Below are 15,542 nucleotides of genomic sequence, written 5' to 3'. Positions count from 1 at the left end.
ACTTAATTTTGTGATGTAGACATGGCCTCAGTGCATGGGTGCTTCTCAGATTCAAGGACCCCAGCATGAGCCTGAGCTACCCAGTTACTGTAACAAGCTGCCTGCAAACCCTCAGGCTTCGGCAGAGACCTAGTCTTGCTGCACTTGTTCATTTCACTCTTTTAGGCATGTCAGTTTAGCTCCTGCGGATCCGGAGTGCAAAACTTTGTCCTTAATACATTTTTTAGTATTGCTTCCTGTGATGGGATGTATAGACCTCATCTTGTGGCAGCCAGGAAGGGGTTAATAGATGAGTCAGTTCCCTCTCAAGCTGTGACTAATTGGCCAATTAATCACAGCTGGGATAAAAGGCTGCAGCATGGTGGTGCTAGAGGGGCTAGGAGCTATCCAACTGGAGAAAGTACCCTAGCAACAAAGTGGGAGGAAGCTGTATAGAGAGGTGAAATTCCAGGGAGCGAGGTGCATGCAAACTGACAAAGGTAGGAAGCAGCAGCCCAGGGATCCAGCAAGGTATTGTAAGCCAAGGAACAGACCCTAGCTGCTTATTGCAAGGGCCCTAGGCAGGAACCCAGAGGAGAAGTTGAGCCTGGTTTTCCCCATCCCCCTGCAGGAAGGGCAGGCAGTGTAAGCCAGTTTTGTACCCAGGCTGAGACTGAAGACATGGGATAAGCTATTGAAGGGGTGAGGTGGCTTCAAGTGACTTGGCTGAAGGACTGAGTTTCAAGAAAGAACAGGCCACCAAGCAGTCTAAACTGCAGGTGACAGTACATGAGACTGCTGAGCTGCTATGCCACACCCAGCCATGAGGGGGCATGCTGATCACTGACAACTTTTGCTGTGTCCTGAAAGGGGGAGTCAGTGGATGCTGAGCTAAATCACAAGCAGCTGAGATCAGTTCGGGGAGGATTTGGAGCAATAGGTTGAGCCCCAGGAGTGGACACACAAAAATCCAAAATCAGGTGATTTTCTAAACAGCTGACTTTTTTTTTTTTTTTTTTTTAGGGGGATTATATTTCAGGAACCTCTTGCTCAAAGGATCCCAAATTTGGGCTACTAACCCTATCCCCACATCCTTACGAGGCATAGCAAATGTCAAGACCATCCAAGTCCCCGGTTGGCCAGTTGCCTCTTAAGAGCCCTTAAAATTCTCATCTTTTAAACAGCAAGTGATTCAAACTTACAGAGCTGCTGCTCTACGATAATGCAAATCGCCAAAATGAGCCGTTCGTGGGTTGCAGGCCCTTAGCCGTTGTTAACTCATTTGGAGTTTCCTGGTGAACAAAGTGACTTATGAGGCTTAGTACGCTGCTAGGGGATGTGTTGTGCAGCACCTCAAGTGGTGTGGTGTTTTGTTATGTTTTTTTAAATTAACAGTAGACCACTTAACTCATTTGGTTTTTATTACATTTAATTTTACCGTCTGGTCAAATTTTGCTTTTACCTTTCTTCGCTGCTAAATGAAATGTTAGGTGTTGATATATTGTTGTTGGCACCCACTGGGATTATTATGGATTTGATGAATCCCAGTTCATTACGTGGTTGCACTACATGCTGTTGCAGCCTTTGTGCTGGACACAGTGTATTGCAATGGCTTCTACATTCATTGCAAACAAATTGGTCCCTGTCATTTGTTTACCCTTGTATTGTGTCTTTCTGCCTTTGTGTGCATGCTTCACTGGATTCACTTTCATCCTTTCACTGCTTATTAATGTTTTCATTGAGAAGCACAGCTCTCACTAGCCTCACAAATACCTACTGTTCTTTGCAAAGTCAAGTCCGCCTCTCACAATCTCCTTGCTTTGACCTGTTCATCAGTTATACCACTCTGATTAGTTCATCTGTTAACGAGGTTTTCATGGCTTAGCTGAGCTTTATTAGGTAGGTAGGCTTGTACCATAAGGCTCAATTATTTCATCTGGCTATTGGGTTTTTTGTAAAGAAAAGGTGCCTATGCCAAGTGATCTTCTTCTGTGGGTCACAGTATTGTGGATATGTTTGAATTATTTTTGTCTGGCAGTTTGCAGTCTCCTCCATGCTCCCACTGGACTGGTTTGCAAGTCCTCAATGCTTTTAGACTTGCCCCGGGCACCCTTGTGTTTCACTCTCTCAGATTTCTGAGCAATACCACTTGCTTCCAAGAAATTTTGGAAGTGCTACAGCCTTCTCCAGCAGATCTCTGCCAGCTTCCCTCCCAGGCTGGGGAATTAAAGTGGCTTCAGTTACTCCATATTTTTTTTTTTCTAAAAATGCAGTCATCTTCAGACACAGGGTGATTAGAGCTGGTTGGGAACCTGAATTTCTATTTGGCAAGAAATTCCAACATTTTTTAAACAAAATTAGTTCCAAATCAGTATGAGAAGCTGCAATGTCCCACAAAACACCTTCCAAAACCTTGGTTATTTGGAACCATTAAAACATTTCATGTTAATTTTATTATATTGAACATTAAGTCAATTTTAGTCAAAACTAATCAAAATGATACAGTTGAAACAAGGTTTTGAAGGGAAAAAGTTAAAACATTTGTCAAAATAGACATGTTCCCACAAAATATTTAGTCAAAACTACCTTTTTTTTGACAGAAAACTTCCATCAAATTTGCTGACTGTTTCTACTTGTAATAAAGGTACAGGTGTAGTAGAAAAAGCATGAGGTCTATTTTGTGGCCCCAATCGCACAACGTGAGGTAGGGTTCCAAAAAGTTGAAGGCCCTGCTGCTGACTCCAAGGGCTACTGCCACAGATGTGGCTCAGAAACAAGCAACTAGCTCTGAAAAAACTGAAACAGAACCGGAGCGAGAGAACACAACCCCACTGCCTTGATTAATGGGAAGAAGCGCTAATTATAGCTTGCAAATAAACAACAAAGTAAGTCCGGATGAGAGGCGTTTGAGTGTCAGGACTAGGGGAAGGAACAGGACTTCTCACAGTCTGTGGTAGAATCCCAGCTCCTGTATTTGGATTTGAGAGTGACCCCAATTAAGCAGAACGATGCTTTAGGGCTGTCTCTAGAGTGACTTGTAATGTTCACTAAGGAGAACATAAGCTTTGCGTTTTTCACCAGTGGGCGCTGGAGACAAAGACCGCATCATAGCCAGGCTTTGACAAGTGGGAAGTTCTCTGCATCATCCAGTTTCTCAATCAGCTGCTCATCAACTGCTCTGACGAGAGGTGGGGTTGGGGCAAAGGCAACCCTGCTCTTGCCAGCACGAAGGCAGGAGCACGTGTAGCACAGAAGCGCTGGTCACATGTCTCGAAAAGGTTCTCCTGCCCTCCCATAGCCATCTCTTAGGTCTTCCAATCACCTTTATCAATTGAGTCCCCCCTTGCCAGCCTCTGTTTGCTGATCTTCTCTGAGCTCCCCTGCTGATCTGTCTGAAAACATCAGTTCTGCTATCAAGAGGAGACCTGAACTGTGCAGTGTGCTCCATGTTCAGGGACCCTAATGCGAGCTGTGGGTACTCAACACTTCTGATAATCACCTCACTTATTTACGTCTAAATAGGCATGTAGATGCCTAATGGCAGTGGTCACACGGAAAATGTTGGCCCAGTCATTGACCCCTGCTAGAGGCAGGATCCAGCACTGGATAGGCCAGTGCTCTGACAAATCTTGTGTTCTGCGAGCCTCTCCTCCTGGCATGGGGTGAACCCGGTGCCATGTGCTGCATAGAAGGCTCTTATCTCTCAGTCCCTGCACCGAGTCTGGCTGGTTTCTGAGTAGCATGACAAACGTGGATGAATGTGAATTAGGTGCGTCAGTGATTGAGAACAGCCCCTAAATCAGACCCAGGCAGGAGGGCTCCTCTGTGTGGGTTTTACAGTCCTCCAGCTTCTGCATTTTAATCTCCTTTTACTGTTTTCATTTCCTGCTTTGCTGGGGTTTGTGTTTTTAAGTACCAGGCTGTGAGGGATTTCAGGTGACACTTGAACTAAATCTTATTCCACACATGTGAAGGGAGAGATTTATTGGCCCAGGGTTGACAGCAAAGTGAGGAGCAGCTGGGCCTGTTTGAAATTCATCTCTCTCCCGTCAGCTCAATGAGAGTTCAGTGTGACAGGGATACATCACAGGTTATGTTTTTCCCCCCAATTAGACTCCACTCAGCCTCAAACTACCTCAATAAATAAAAAGTGCCCACAACTGATCATTACTGCCAGGAGTACTCCTCTGTCCACGTCCCTCCGGGCTGGCCGGGCAATAAAACATCATCTCGTTACAGCAGACCAAGGAAGAAGACAAACTGGGCCTGAGCTGGCAGGGGGAGAACGCAGGTTTGTCACATTGAAACCAAGTTGGAGAGTCTGATATTGGGCTGGGGATTGGAAACAATGACCAGAGATGAGGATGGGGATTCGAAACCAGAGGGATGTGAACTGGGAACAAAAACTGACACTGGATGGAATTTAGACTGGAATTTAGGATGGGAAATGGAAACAGAAACCAACCGCAGAGAGGGGAAAAGGAAACGAGGCCTAGGAAGCAGACACCAAGGGCAGAGGGAATCCCGGAGAGCTGAGATTCTGTATCTGGAGGATTCATGCTTTATGGGTGTGAGTTGCCGCAAACCCCAGACAGTGTCATCTCCAGCAATGGGAGGATGAGCGTAAAGAGCTGCACAGTCCTCAGCAGCCTTGCATGGCAAGCTGATAAGGCTGGCTGGGAAAAGCAGAGGGGATGGGTCTGTTGCTACTGCTGGAGCCCTCACCCAACCTTCAGACCCCAACCATGGCTCCAGGATTGTAGGTTCACAAAGTGTTAATCCTGGGATCTAGGCCAAATTCCAACCTGGGCTAATTCCATTCTGCTCCCTCAACTCCCCCTACAGTTTCTACTGAATACACGATTCCTCTTCACTTCCTGTCCTCAGATGTCCTGCAGTGTTGCTGCAGGGATGTCAGACAGCTGGTGTGTTCTGCAGCCCAGGAAGACAAGCCCTTTATCGATTATGCACAAAGTCTGCGAAGCACTTTGCGATCCCTCTTGGAAATAAGTAAGATGAATTGAAAGTGATACTTGTCGCTGTCACCATCCTTTAGTACCTCGTGGGAGTAAGTGAGATCTGGTGCTATAAATCCCATAAATGGGCTATTAATATTGATAGAAAAAAACCTCTACAGGGAGAGAGGAAAAGTAGAAGAGGTAGAAAGAAGGCCCTGTGTGTCAAAGCCAATGAGTCATAATGTGATAACGCAGGGGGATTGGAGGCAAAGATACAAGGAACGTACAGTAAAGGACGAGCGACCTTGGGCATCAGCTTCACACCTCCCCGTTCCCACGAGTGAGAGAGCTTCCTGGATCAACTTTCAAGCAGCTCCATACTGCAGGGAACAATAGTCATGGGGGCTTTTAACAGTCCAGGCATCTGGATGAGTGACAGATAGAAATCAACAAGGATTATCAAAGTTGTTCTTGCGGCAAGACCAGTCCTATGATCCAGAACACAGACTCCAGGAAAAGGCTTTCTGGATCTGCTCCTTGCTGAAAGGGAGGGATCAGGTGAGCATAGGGAACCAGTGACCAGTGTATCCAGAGACCATGTGCTACTTGAGTTGAGCATGTGGAAGGGATTGGTCATTGTATACAGTAGTACAACAGCATTAGATTCCAGGAAGGCAGATGTTGGCACTAAGAAATCTAGTGAGTAAGGTCCAAAAGGAGGCCCTTACAATCCACCAGTGTGGGAGAAGATGGCTGTGTAATCCTAACTGCAGGTCCTCTGGAAAAGAGGAATGGGAGGAACCAGGAGCAGCCAATGTGGCTGGCCTAGGGTTGGCTCAAGGATTTGGAACCAGTACTGGCACTGGAGAAGGGGCTGTCACTCACATGGGAACCCTCCAAATCAGGGAAAGCTGCAGAGAGAAGATCAGAAAAGCAGAAGTAGTTAATGTTGTCAGAGCGGCCCAGGGTGTATGAAGGATTTTTATAAACCTATCGGGGGGGGGGGGGGGAATACTTAGGGGAAATAAAGACCATGGGAGGGGGGTGTTTAACAGGGACTCAAACAGGGCATCTCAGCCATTCTTCAACAAGAGAAATAAAAAAGGTGAGGGAGGGAGATTGTAACATAGCTACTGAGGAAGAGCAGGGGAGGGAACAGCCATGTGTGAGCAAGATTTTCTAGGGGGTTGTGAGATGTCTTCTTATAGGAGGGGCTTCCTTAGAGGGCTGTAAAGAGGAGAGGTTTATGCATGATTCCAGGAAGTGGGTCCTGCTGCGAATGGGCTTGAGTGTCCACAGCTTGGAGTGCTAATGCATATGCCTGATGTAGAGGCAGAGCCTTTTTGGAAGCGTGGGCCCTGGTGGTGGCTATCTCATAAGCACAGGCCAGACTAGGCTGCCTTACATCTGTCAGTGGACAGCCCTTACCCCTGTGCAGTTCCATCCGGGAGGCTCTCTGAGGGGGCCAGTGAGCCATTATTCATCACCATTGTCTGACACCCTCCCACAAGACATGAACCAAACCCCCTGGGAGCAAACCTGGGCCTGTTTGCAAGTGCATGCAACTAGACCTGCACTGTATCACCGCCACCAGTAGCGACAGCAGTGGATAAATCTACCGTTCTCCCTCTGGAGAGCTTTCCTATCCAGTGCCAAAGCCATCTGTCAGGTACAGCAGCACAAGCCTCATGGCTGACTGGGGCCTGACCCCAAGGTGAAAGTTACTAACAATTGCTCTTCTATTCAGAGGCCCTTAGATCTGCTCAGGTAGCACCTTCCCCAAAAAGGGATGCTCACAAGACTGTTGGAGAAGTGGATCGCTCCAGAATGTCAAGCAGTGGTTTCCCCAAGCAAAGCCTGAAGCTCAGTGGAGTTCTGCTGGGGTAGCACCATCTTCCTCAAAGGATGGATTGACCGTAGAGCCCGCCTGCTAGGCTACCATCTGGGCTTTCGAATGGTATACACCAAGGATCTGCCTGTGAGAGGTGGGTCCATGCCATAAAGGCCTTCTGCCTATCGAACCCATTAGGAGAGGGCACATTCTTGTGCCCACTTGCTCTGACAGGCTTTCTCCTGTAGGAGATTTTCTGCTCCTCTATGCTGGTTTATGTTGCTCTGATGTCACAAAAGCACTGGGTCGTAGGTGGAATTGGCCCCCAGGGCCTGCCCCAAAACAGGGCTGTTCCACTCTGTGCTTAGAGCTGGCACAACAGCTCTACGCTGGCCCCGCACAGCCTTCAGTGTTGGTGTAGGCTGGGGGAAGGCAGGGCCTGGGGGAGGGCTAGCTAGTCTGCACTGTACTCCAGCCATTCTCAGCTGCCAATAGTCCCAAATATTTATTTGTCTGCCCTATACCCCTCTTCCTCCCCCTCCCCCTGAGACACCTGGCCCACAGCCAGACTCAGGGCAGATCTGTCATTCTTGATTGCAGTCAGGGCAGGCACCAGCTCAGCAAACAGGTGCTTGGGGCGGCCAAGGGGAAGGGGCGGCCAAGGGGAAGGGGCGGCACATTGGGCTCTTCGGCGGCAGGTCCCTCAGTCCCTCTCGGAGGGAAGGACCTGCTGCCGAATTGCCATCGAAGAAGAAAGCAGCGTGGTGGAGCTGCCGCCAATCGTGATTTTCTCCCCCCCCCCACACTCCCCCCGTCGCTTGGGGCGGCAAAAACCCTGGAGCCGGCCTTGATTGCAGTGCCTGGAACATCCTCCCTGATCCTGTGTACCCTGCAATCTCACCCCCTCCTTCAAAATATACAGCTGGGGTTAAACTCCCAGCCTCTGCCTTGGCCACTTCCCTCCCAGGGCCAGTCTTGCCTTGCCCCCCCCCCCCACTTGGCACCAACCTACACACTGCGCTACCCCTTGGCTCTGACCTCCAACTTGGCTGCTCTTACAGCCTTGACCTCCCCCAAGCTGGGGCCAGGCACTTAGGAAACCAAATCTCTCAGCAGACTGAGATCAACATGGCTTTATGGACGTTAGTCTTTAAAGAAGTCAGCTATTAAATCTTGAGTGCAAAATTAATGGACCTACAAGGGCTCCCATTTGTGACCATGCTGCTTGATGGCAGTGGAGGAGTGAACCCCAGTGAGGTTCAGGAGCAGCAGGAAGGTTTTGTACTTTCCTTAAGATGTGCTGAGGCTAGGGGGAAGTTGAAATTAGCATCTCAGACCCAGTCGTCTGGCACACAGTCCCCAGAGCACTTCAGTTGTTCCAGGTGTGTCCCCTGAAATGCGAGGAGAGAACAGTGCAGCGATGGCACCAATTCCAGTCTTTTGGCTGTGTGAGACACGAGGCCAAGGCAGACTCCCCAACTCCATTTCATCCTGCTCCAGCAGGAGCTTGCAGTGAAGGAAAGTCACAGAAGCTGACAATTGAATCCGCAACAAGTCAGCGTGGAAAAGAAATCTGTGTTTACACATTACAAACTAGAACTCTCCTGATCTTAAGTTGTGGGCCCCATTGCCTTCTGGCCCCTTTACACAAGGCTATACCAGAGGAACTGGCCACCGGTAGCTCTCCAGCCTCCCCCATTACAGGGTCGGTGACAGGCTCTGGGCGAGAGAAGGGTGGGTGACAAATATGAAATTGATGAAAGAAATAATTTAGTTAACACAACTCATGATTAATCTGTGGAACTCACTGCTGCAAGAGCATAGTGCGGGCAAGAACTTAGCAGGATTCCCAAAGGACCAGGTAAGCACCATGAAGCCACCCACAACTATATCTGATAGGATAAATATGTGTATGGCATATAAACCACCTGCTTCAGGGATAAACCAACCACTGCCTGATGCAAGTTTAAAAGAAGCTTCCCCTCTGGGCAGGGAGTTGCATAATTGTCCATCATGGGGGTTTCTTGTATCTTCCCCAGAAGCATCTGGTTGCTCTCAGGGTCTGATTATAAAAGCAGATGGAGCACCACTAGGCTCATCTACTCAGGCAATGTGTTGTACATACCATGCTCCTGATCTCTGGGGTGCATGTATTTCTGAGCCTTGGCCCTGATGCTGAGTAGGCTCCGCCACTGGTGCCTAGAGTGGGAACCTGTGCTTTATTAGGCTGAGTGTCAGACAATCCACCCTCTATTGCTCTCTTCCTTTGTCTAGCTGAGGGAAAATACCACTTAATCTTGATTTCAATTTCACAGCTGCTGCTGCCACTGCTGCTGAGGGGAAACAGCTGATCTCCCAGCCTCTAGGCACCGTTCAGAGACATGGATAATCATTCTGGAGTAATTACCAGCTCACTCCCTCAGAGGAATTCACTGATGAGAAGTCACTAGGAGCTAATTACTGTATGTGTGTCTCTTTCTCACACTTCCCCCCCCCCTCAGTGATCAGAGCAAATGCAGCACTTTCTGCAATAGCTTCACCCATCCCTCTGTCTTGGGGGAGTGCTCTCCCGTCCCTGGATCCCAGATCCCTACCCTGGTGGAGGGCTGCTCACCTTTCCTACTGGCAACTGCTCTGGATCCAAGATCTACTGACCTACTAACACCGGTTGCTCCTCATGGACCAAGCTGGTAGAACGAACCCCAGGACTAGTTCCACCAGCCCTCCATCTGAGTTTGCTGATCCTGCACTGATTCAGTCTGTGCCAGGGATGGGGGCGGGGAAGCCAGAGAAGATGTTGCAGCACCAGGGTTAGGGGTGGGATGGGGACAACTGCTGCAGTGCAAGGAGTAGGAGGAGGAAGGCAGGCCTTTTCCTACAACCCCAGCTATCTCCAGGGGTGTCTGTGTCTCAGGCTGGGGGGGCGTGTGTGAGCAGTACCAGAATAAGTCTCCCAAGGGCTTGGCGCCTGCAGGAGTCAGATCCTAGGTGGGCAGGCCCTCCCTACCAGTGGGATTTGGGGCAAGGGCTATAGTAGATTGAAACAGGATGTGGGGGAAGGGTTTGCACCCCACCAGTCAAGGAGCAGGGGAGTGGAGGGGGAATGCTGCTGCCCCATGGCAGAGAAAGGAGGGGGCTTTTAGTACAGGAGTGGGAGGCTGAGTTGGACCTCCACCACTTCTCCTATTTTAACCCCTGACTTAGGGCCCATTTCAGTCCCACTTGAGATACCCTGCTGGGCCTATTGGAGGCAACCCCCCAGGGCTAAGTCCTAACAGGGATCAGGCCAAACTGCCTAGCCACAGGCTTTCTGGGCCCACAGGAACCAGAACCCCAGATTGCCAGGGTTGCCAGCCACTCTTCCATGGGCCTGAGATTCTTCTCTGCGTACATAGAAGGACCCAGTGGCAGAGGGAAGTAGGGGGTACCAGGAAGCACCGGGTTCTCGGGGGAGGAAGGCTTTGCTGTTTCCCCACTGTAGACAGGCAGCGTTAAGGCACAGCTTTCCTAGCAAGCAGTGCAGAGAGGACTGTCCGATAGGCAGGGGCTGCTGAGTGGGGAACTGTGCATTTTAAACACCGGCTGCACTTCCAGTCTCCCTTTATCAGAGCACCACCTGCTGGCTGTGATCCCATTTCACCAGCCAGACCCCACTTTTCTCCAGGGACAGGGAGTGAGCAGATTTATCACCCCATTCATAGTATGTTAAATAATTTATTTTTGGAAAAAAAATCAGCTCTCTGACGGACACTTGCTATGATGAGTTGTGTGTCCCTTTGATTGTGAGCTTGTCAGTGCAAGGACTCTCTCTACCTATGTTTGTACAGTGCTCAGCACACGAGAGGCCTGGAGGCACTAATAATAAATGTACAAGCACCCTCTGGCTCCTCCATTTGGGGTTATTTCTAACAGGCAGTAGCTTCCCTTCCCTTTGTCAGTAGCTGGGAGTGGGTGCTGCTGCATACCCCAGACAGACTGTAAGTACAGTATTGCAGTGTCTCTATGCCCTGCCACCTCTATGAAACCTATCCATGTGTGACAGGCCCCCATGGGTGGGAAACCACCTCTGTTTCAGCCAAAGGTGCAAATACCAGCTCATTTTTTAACATTATTAGAAGGGGAAAGTGGCAGGCTAATTGTATGAGCCTGATGCGTCTTCCGTTCAAGTCAATATAGAGACAACCCCCCCCCTTGGTTCCTAGGTCACTGGTTTGGATCTGGCCCAGCTCAGCAGTAACCCATAGGTGGTAGTCCTTGCCCTATGCTGTAGGGAGCAACACCCTCTGCTAGTGAGAAGGGCTAGATCATCTTCCCTGTCTCTGCCTTCCATCACCTCTCTAGCTGTTCAGTGAGATGAGCTGGTGGGTGTGCAAAGCACCAAAACTTCTCTCCCCCTGACCAGTTGCAGCAGAGAGGGGAAGGGAGCCTGAAGTCCCATCTTCTTCCTAGAGGTGATGCCGCAGGCTCAGGGCAGATGGTGTATGGGGGAAAGTTGTACAGGTGCTGTCTGCACAGGACCTTGGAGACAGAGAAACTATCACCCTGCTGGGGGCCCCACTGGGGCCAGCTTTCCTCTAAAACAAACAGGAGGGCAACAACCCTCATTAAGGCAACAACCCTCAGTCAGACAAGGGGGGTGAGACAAGAGAGACACCACACAGGGCTGGGAGTGGAAGGGTTTTTATTGCTTTAAATTTCTACAGGTCACACATGCACATCCAGCCCTGTCTCAGCATAGGGCTCTGCTGCTCAGCCATGAGTCACCCTCCCACTCGCTCACAGTTCTTTTTAGATAGTGAAAGCAGAACCCCCCCCCTTTCCCCCTCCAGCCCACAGTGCTGTCTCTCTACCCCCTGCAGTGGGCAGCAGGTTGGGGCATCCTACCAGACTCCTGTGAAATAGGTGCTCCTGGAGAGCAGGAACATAAAGGCACATGCTCACTGGGATTGCAGAGGGGCACAGGAGTGAGGTCACTTACTACTAGGGCAGAGGACCCAGGTAAGTTATCTTTCTCCAGAGTGTGCAAAGGACTGCAAGACACAGGCTTGAATGGGACAAGGCCAACAGGTCCCTGCTTAGCTGAAGATCTACATGTGATCATTCCCAGAGAGGAAGGGCAGACTGAAGGAAACAGGAACACAATCCACTTGTCAACCAAGGCATGCCAGGAAGTCTTATCTCCTGTGACTGGAGGCAGAACAATGAGTGATCAGGGACGGCACAGAGTCACATGGCCTCTGGAACTAATACAATCACAAAACCCCAGATCATGTCACTGCTGTGCCTGAGCTAAACCGCTCCTCAGCTCCCAGCCCCTGCTCCTAAACCAACAAGGAATACACCAAAGCAGGGAGGCTGCTCCCCAACTGTCAGTGCAGCTTCCAGGGTGCCCCCACCCAAGGCTGGGCTGTTAGGAATTCTTCCTAAGAACACCATGCATGGGACAGTCTCAGCACCACTTGTGGGGGCCTGAGCGAGAATGAGCTTGTTGACCTCTGTGCCGGAGGAGGCTGGGCACCTCTGTGCCAGGCACCATATGGCTCACCTCATTCCCAAGAAAATCTTGACGTTAACAAGATCAATTTTGGATTGGACAGTGACCTGGGGCAGGTGAGCCCGCAAATCCTGCACACAGCATTTAGAATGGAGGCCTGCAACTTGTCAGCCCATGAATTAAGGGCATTTACACCCAGGGCACCTACAGGAACATTTCAGAGTCACATATCCCTCCCTCTCCCCCATTCCACCACCCTGTATCCCAGTCTAAGCACCAGGAGAAGGCAAACTCCATTTTGTCTTTTTCTTTTGGGGCATCTTGGCAGCCCAGAAATAAACCCAAACACAAAGCAGAGCTCTCATTCCACTCCCCCCACCTCCAGGGACTGGTAACATGCAGACCTGGTCCCTGCACCCCGAGACCAGATCTAGCCAAACAGAAGGGAAAACAAAATAAAAGGGAAAAATAAAAAAACCCCCCAAAGAAAGAGAGAGAGAGAGAGAGAGCTGAATCACAGCTCACAAACATTGCCCTCCCGACTGGAGAGCAGAGAGCAGGTTCCAGCAGGCAGCCCACCCTCAGGCATCCACTAGCGTCAGTCCATCGTGCAGCGCGCGCTTCCACATGTAATAGGTGGAGCGAGCCGTGAGGGGGAAGTGGGCACTGAACTCCTTGTAGGTCGGGAAGGTTTTCGATTCAAAGCGCTGCTGCAGGAACAGTTTGGCCTGAGCTTTGAACTGGGCAGTGGCAATCACATCCATCACGAACATCCGGCTGTTGGCTCTTTCTGACATGGCATAGCCTGAGATTGTGGCATTGTAGGGGGTGACTGATGCCTGCTTGTCTAGATGCCTGGGAGCCACTTCCATTTGTGACTGTGGTTTGATCCCAGGCTCTGCTTTTCCAGGAGCCTCAGAGATGACCTGACTCTGCTGTTGGGATGAGCTGGTCCAGAGAGGATGCTTGCTCATCTGCTGGCTGCTTCTCTTCCAGAACCAATAGGCTGTGGAGGAGAAGCCTGGATAGCGCAGGCGGAACTTGCAGAATGGCAGCCGCCACTGCTGGACATGCCTCTTGGCCATGTCTCTAAGCTGCTTTCTCCAGTTATAGAGAGAGGGTTTGAGCTGGAGGAGACTTCTGGGCTCTGGCCGGTGTCCGTTCAGCCTTTTCCTGCCAGGCAGATTTCCAGGCTTGAATGGCAGGTATGCCTTCCCTTTCACTAGGGGCTTCTGGCTGACTGAGGGAGGCTGAGGGGGTTTGAAGTTGGGATTCCCCTTAATGGCTTTTCTCCGCCAGTTGTAGTAGGTGGACCTGGAGATACCAGGGAAGCTGCGCTTGAAGCACCTGTAGGGCACCAGAGTGTTCATGGCAATGCATTTCTCTAGGTATGACTTGGCTCCTTGCATGAAGATTCCTGCTTGGTTGGGCTCCAGGGGAGGGATCTTCGGCCTTAGGCCCCCCTCTGACTTTGCTGCATCATCCCTGTCTGGGTGGGGCTTTTTTTGATGGTCTCCATGAGGCTCCTGTGACACCAGGGCCTCAGCTGGAGCAGAGGTATCACCGCCATTGACCATGCTCTGCATCTCGTGCTTCCAAGCGTAGTAAGTGGAGCGGGAGATTTCTGGGAACATTTGTCGGAAGTGCTGAAGAGGGATCACATTGCCCTCTTGGAAGCAAGACTGCAGGAAGTGTTTGGCTGCAAACCTGGTGGCTGCTTTCTGCCTGTGCTCCCGGGACTGGCGCTTCCAGCGGTAGAAGGTGCTCTTGGTGATGCTGTAGCGGTCACACAGGTTAAAGTAGGTCAGCCGGGGGTCACTCTTCAGCAGCTCCAGAGTCTGGACTGGCTGGACTGGAGGCTCTGGAGGAGGGCTTGTGGGTTCCAGCTCTTCCAGGCCTACCACAGCCACGAAGTACTGTGCTTTGAAGACCTGTGAGGAGAGCTGCTGCCCTGACCACATGATGTGGAGTGTGGAGGTCTGCGGGCCACACTTCCTGGGCCGGATGAGGCGGTTGAAGTATGGCCGGATCTTCAAGTTGCTCATGGGGTAGATGGAGTAGATGTTACACTGCAGCACCGAGGCCAAGGCGTAGACATGCCACATGTTGGCAAAGGTGCCAGGGAAACAAGTGGCCTTGATGTCAGCATCAAAAATGGCCTCGAGGATGGCCAGAGGCAGGCTGGTCATCTCAGGGGACTCCTCGGTGCAGAGGGAGTAGCGGGCAGCCTGCAGCATCACCTTGGAGTCAATCATGCCGTTCAGGTAGTAATGCTTGTGCAGCAGCATCTCCACAACTGTGCGCACCTGCAGCTCCAGACTCAGGCTAGGGTTCCCCCACAGCAGCACACTGGCTGCCTCAAACAGATGGTTCCCCTCCCCCTTGCAGACCAGAGGCAGCATGTTGCTGGGGGCATCCTCCGGATACAGGCTTCTTGCCACCCGGTCAACTTCCAACTCTTCCTGGAACTGCCTCCCGCAGTAGCTGGGTAGGGAGAAAGAGGACAAGGTCCTCTCAGCCTCCAGGGCTGCACTTGTCAGTCCCTCTAGCCCAAAGCATTCGGTGGCCTCCTGTAGCTCCTGCAGTACAGACTGCACTAGCTGGTGCCGCTGGATCATCCTGCAAGACAAGAATTCAAACGATGTGAGCTCCAGCTCTCCAGCAGAGACCATGCCTACCAACCCCCCACCCCCACTCTCAAGGGGGCTGCTCTTGCTCTCAGTCCTCCAGATTCAAAGGAGGAATCCTGGGTCACCACACACAAACATGGGCAAGGGATAAATCTTGTGTTGCTCTCAAGTGACCTCTTGTGGCCAATGTATAAAATGGCACTGATGGCCTCCAGAGAGGACAGGCTGGCCAGAGTGATTTGAAGCAAGGTGTAGGAGAGTACAGCTTGAGGGCGGGAGGCAAGGATGGAAGAGCAGGGGGTGCTGCAGACCAGGAGTTTGGTGCCTGGGCAGAGCTGTGAAGAGGAAAAGCTTACACCTTGTCTGTTCTGTGCCTGGCTTTGTGCTCAGGCCCACACTAAGCCCAACATTTACCCCAAACGGTAAAACCTGGGAATCTCAAAGGGAAAAAAAAGTGTATTCATTTTATTATCCAACAACAGCACCGCGAGAGGGGAATGGCCACTCCCCTCAGTCACCAGCTTTCCTGTGAGAATGAGTTTGTTAGAAAGCAACATTGCACACAGGGCTGTACAAAGCACAGCGGAAACACAGAGCCTGTTCTCAAGGAGCTTTCTACCAAATAAATGGGACAGTCTAATTCAGAGCAC

At 50.8% G+C, this 15,542-nt stretch overlaps 1 protein-coding gene across 1 annotated transcript; it reads right to left on the bottom strand.

The window, feature by feature from the left end:
* Nucleotides 1-12,843: 12,843 nt before the first annotated feature.
* Nucleotides 12,844-14,880, bottom strand: VRTN (vertebrae development associated). Its single transcript, XM_024192712.1, has one exon. It carries the CDS (start codon nucleotides 14,878-14,880, stop codon nucleotides 12,844-12,846), a length of 2,037 nt encoding a protein of 678 aa, XP_024048480.1.
* Nucleotides 14,881-15,542: the final 662 nt, after the last annotated feature.

This window comes from Terrapene carolina, unplaced genomic scaffold (genome assembly GCF_002925995.2).
Source record: "Terrapene carolina triunguis isolate 2854851 unplaced genomic scaffold, T_m_triunguis-2.0 Scaffold96, whole genome shotgun sequence".
NCBI lineage: Eukaryota > Metazoa > Chordata > Testudines > Emydidae > Terrapene > Terrapene triunguis.
Note: the sequence above shows the minus strand (reverse complement) of the source record. Positions and strands in the feature narration are given on the sequence as shown.

Coding starts and splice junctions, on each gene's coding strand:
- VRTN (XM_024192712.1), bottom strand. CDS start 14,880: ATGATCCAGCGGCACCAGCTAGTGCAGTCTGTACTGCAGGAGCTACAG.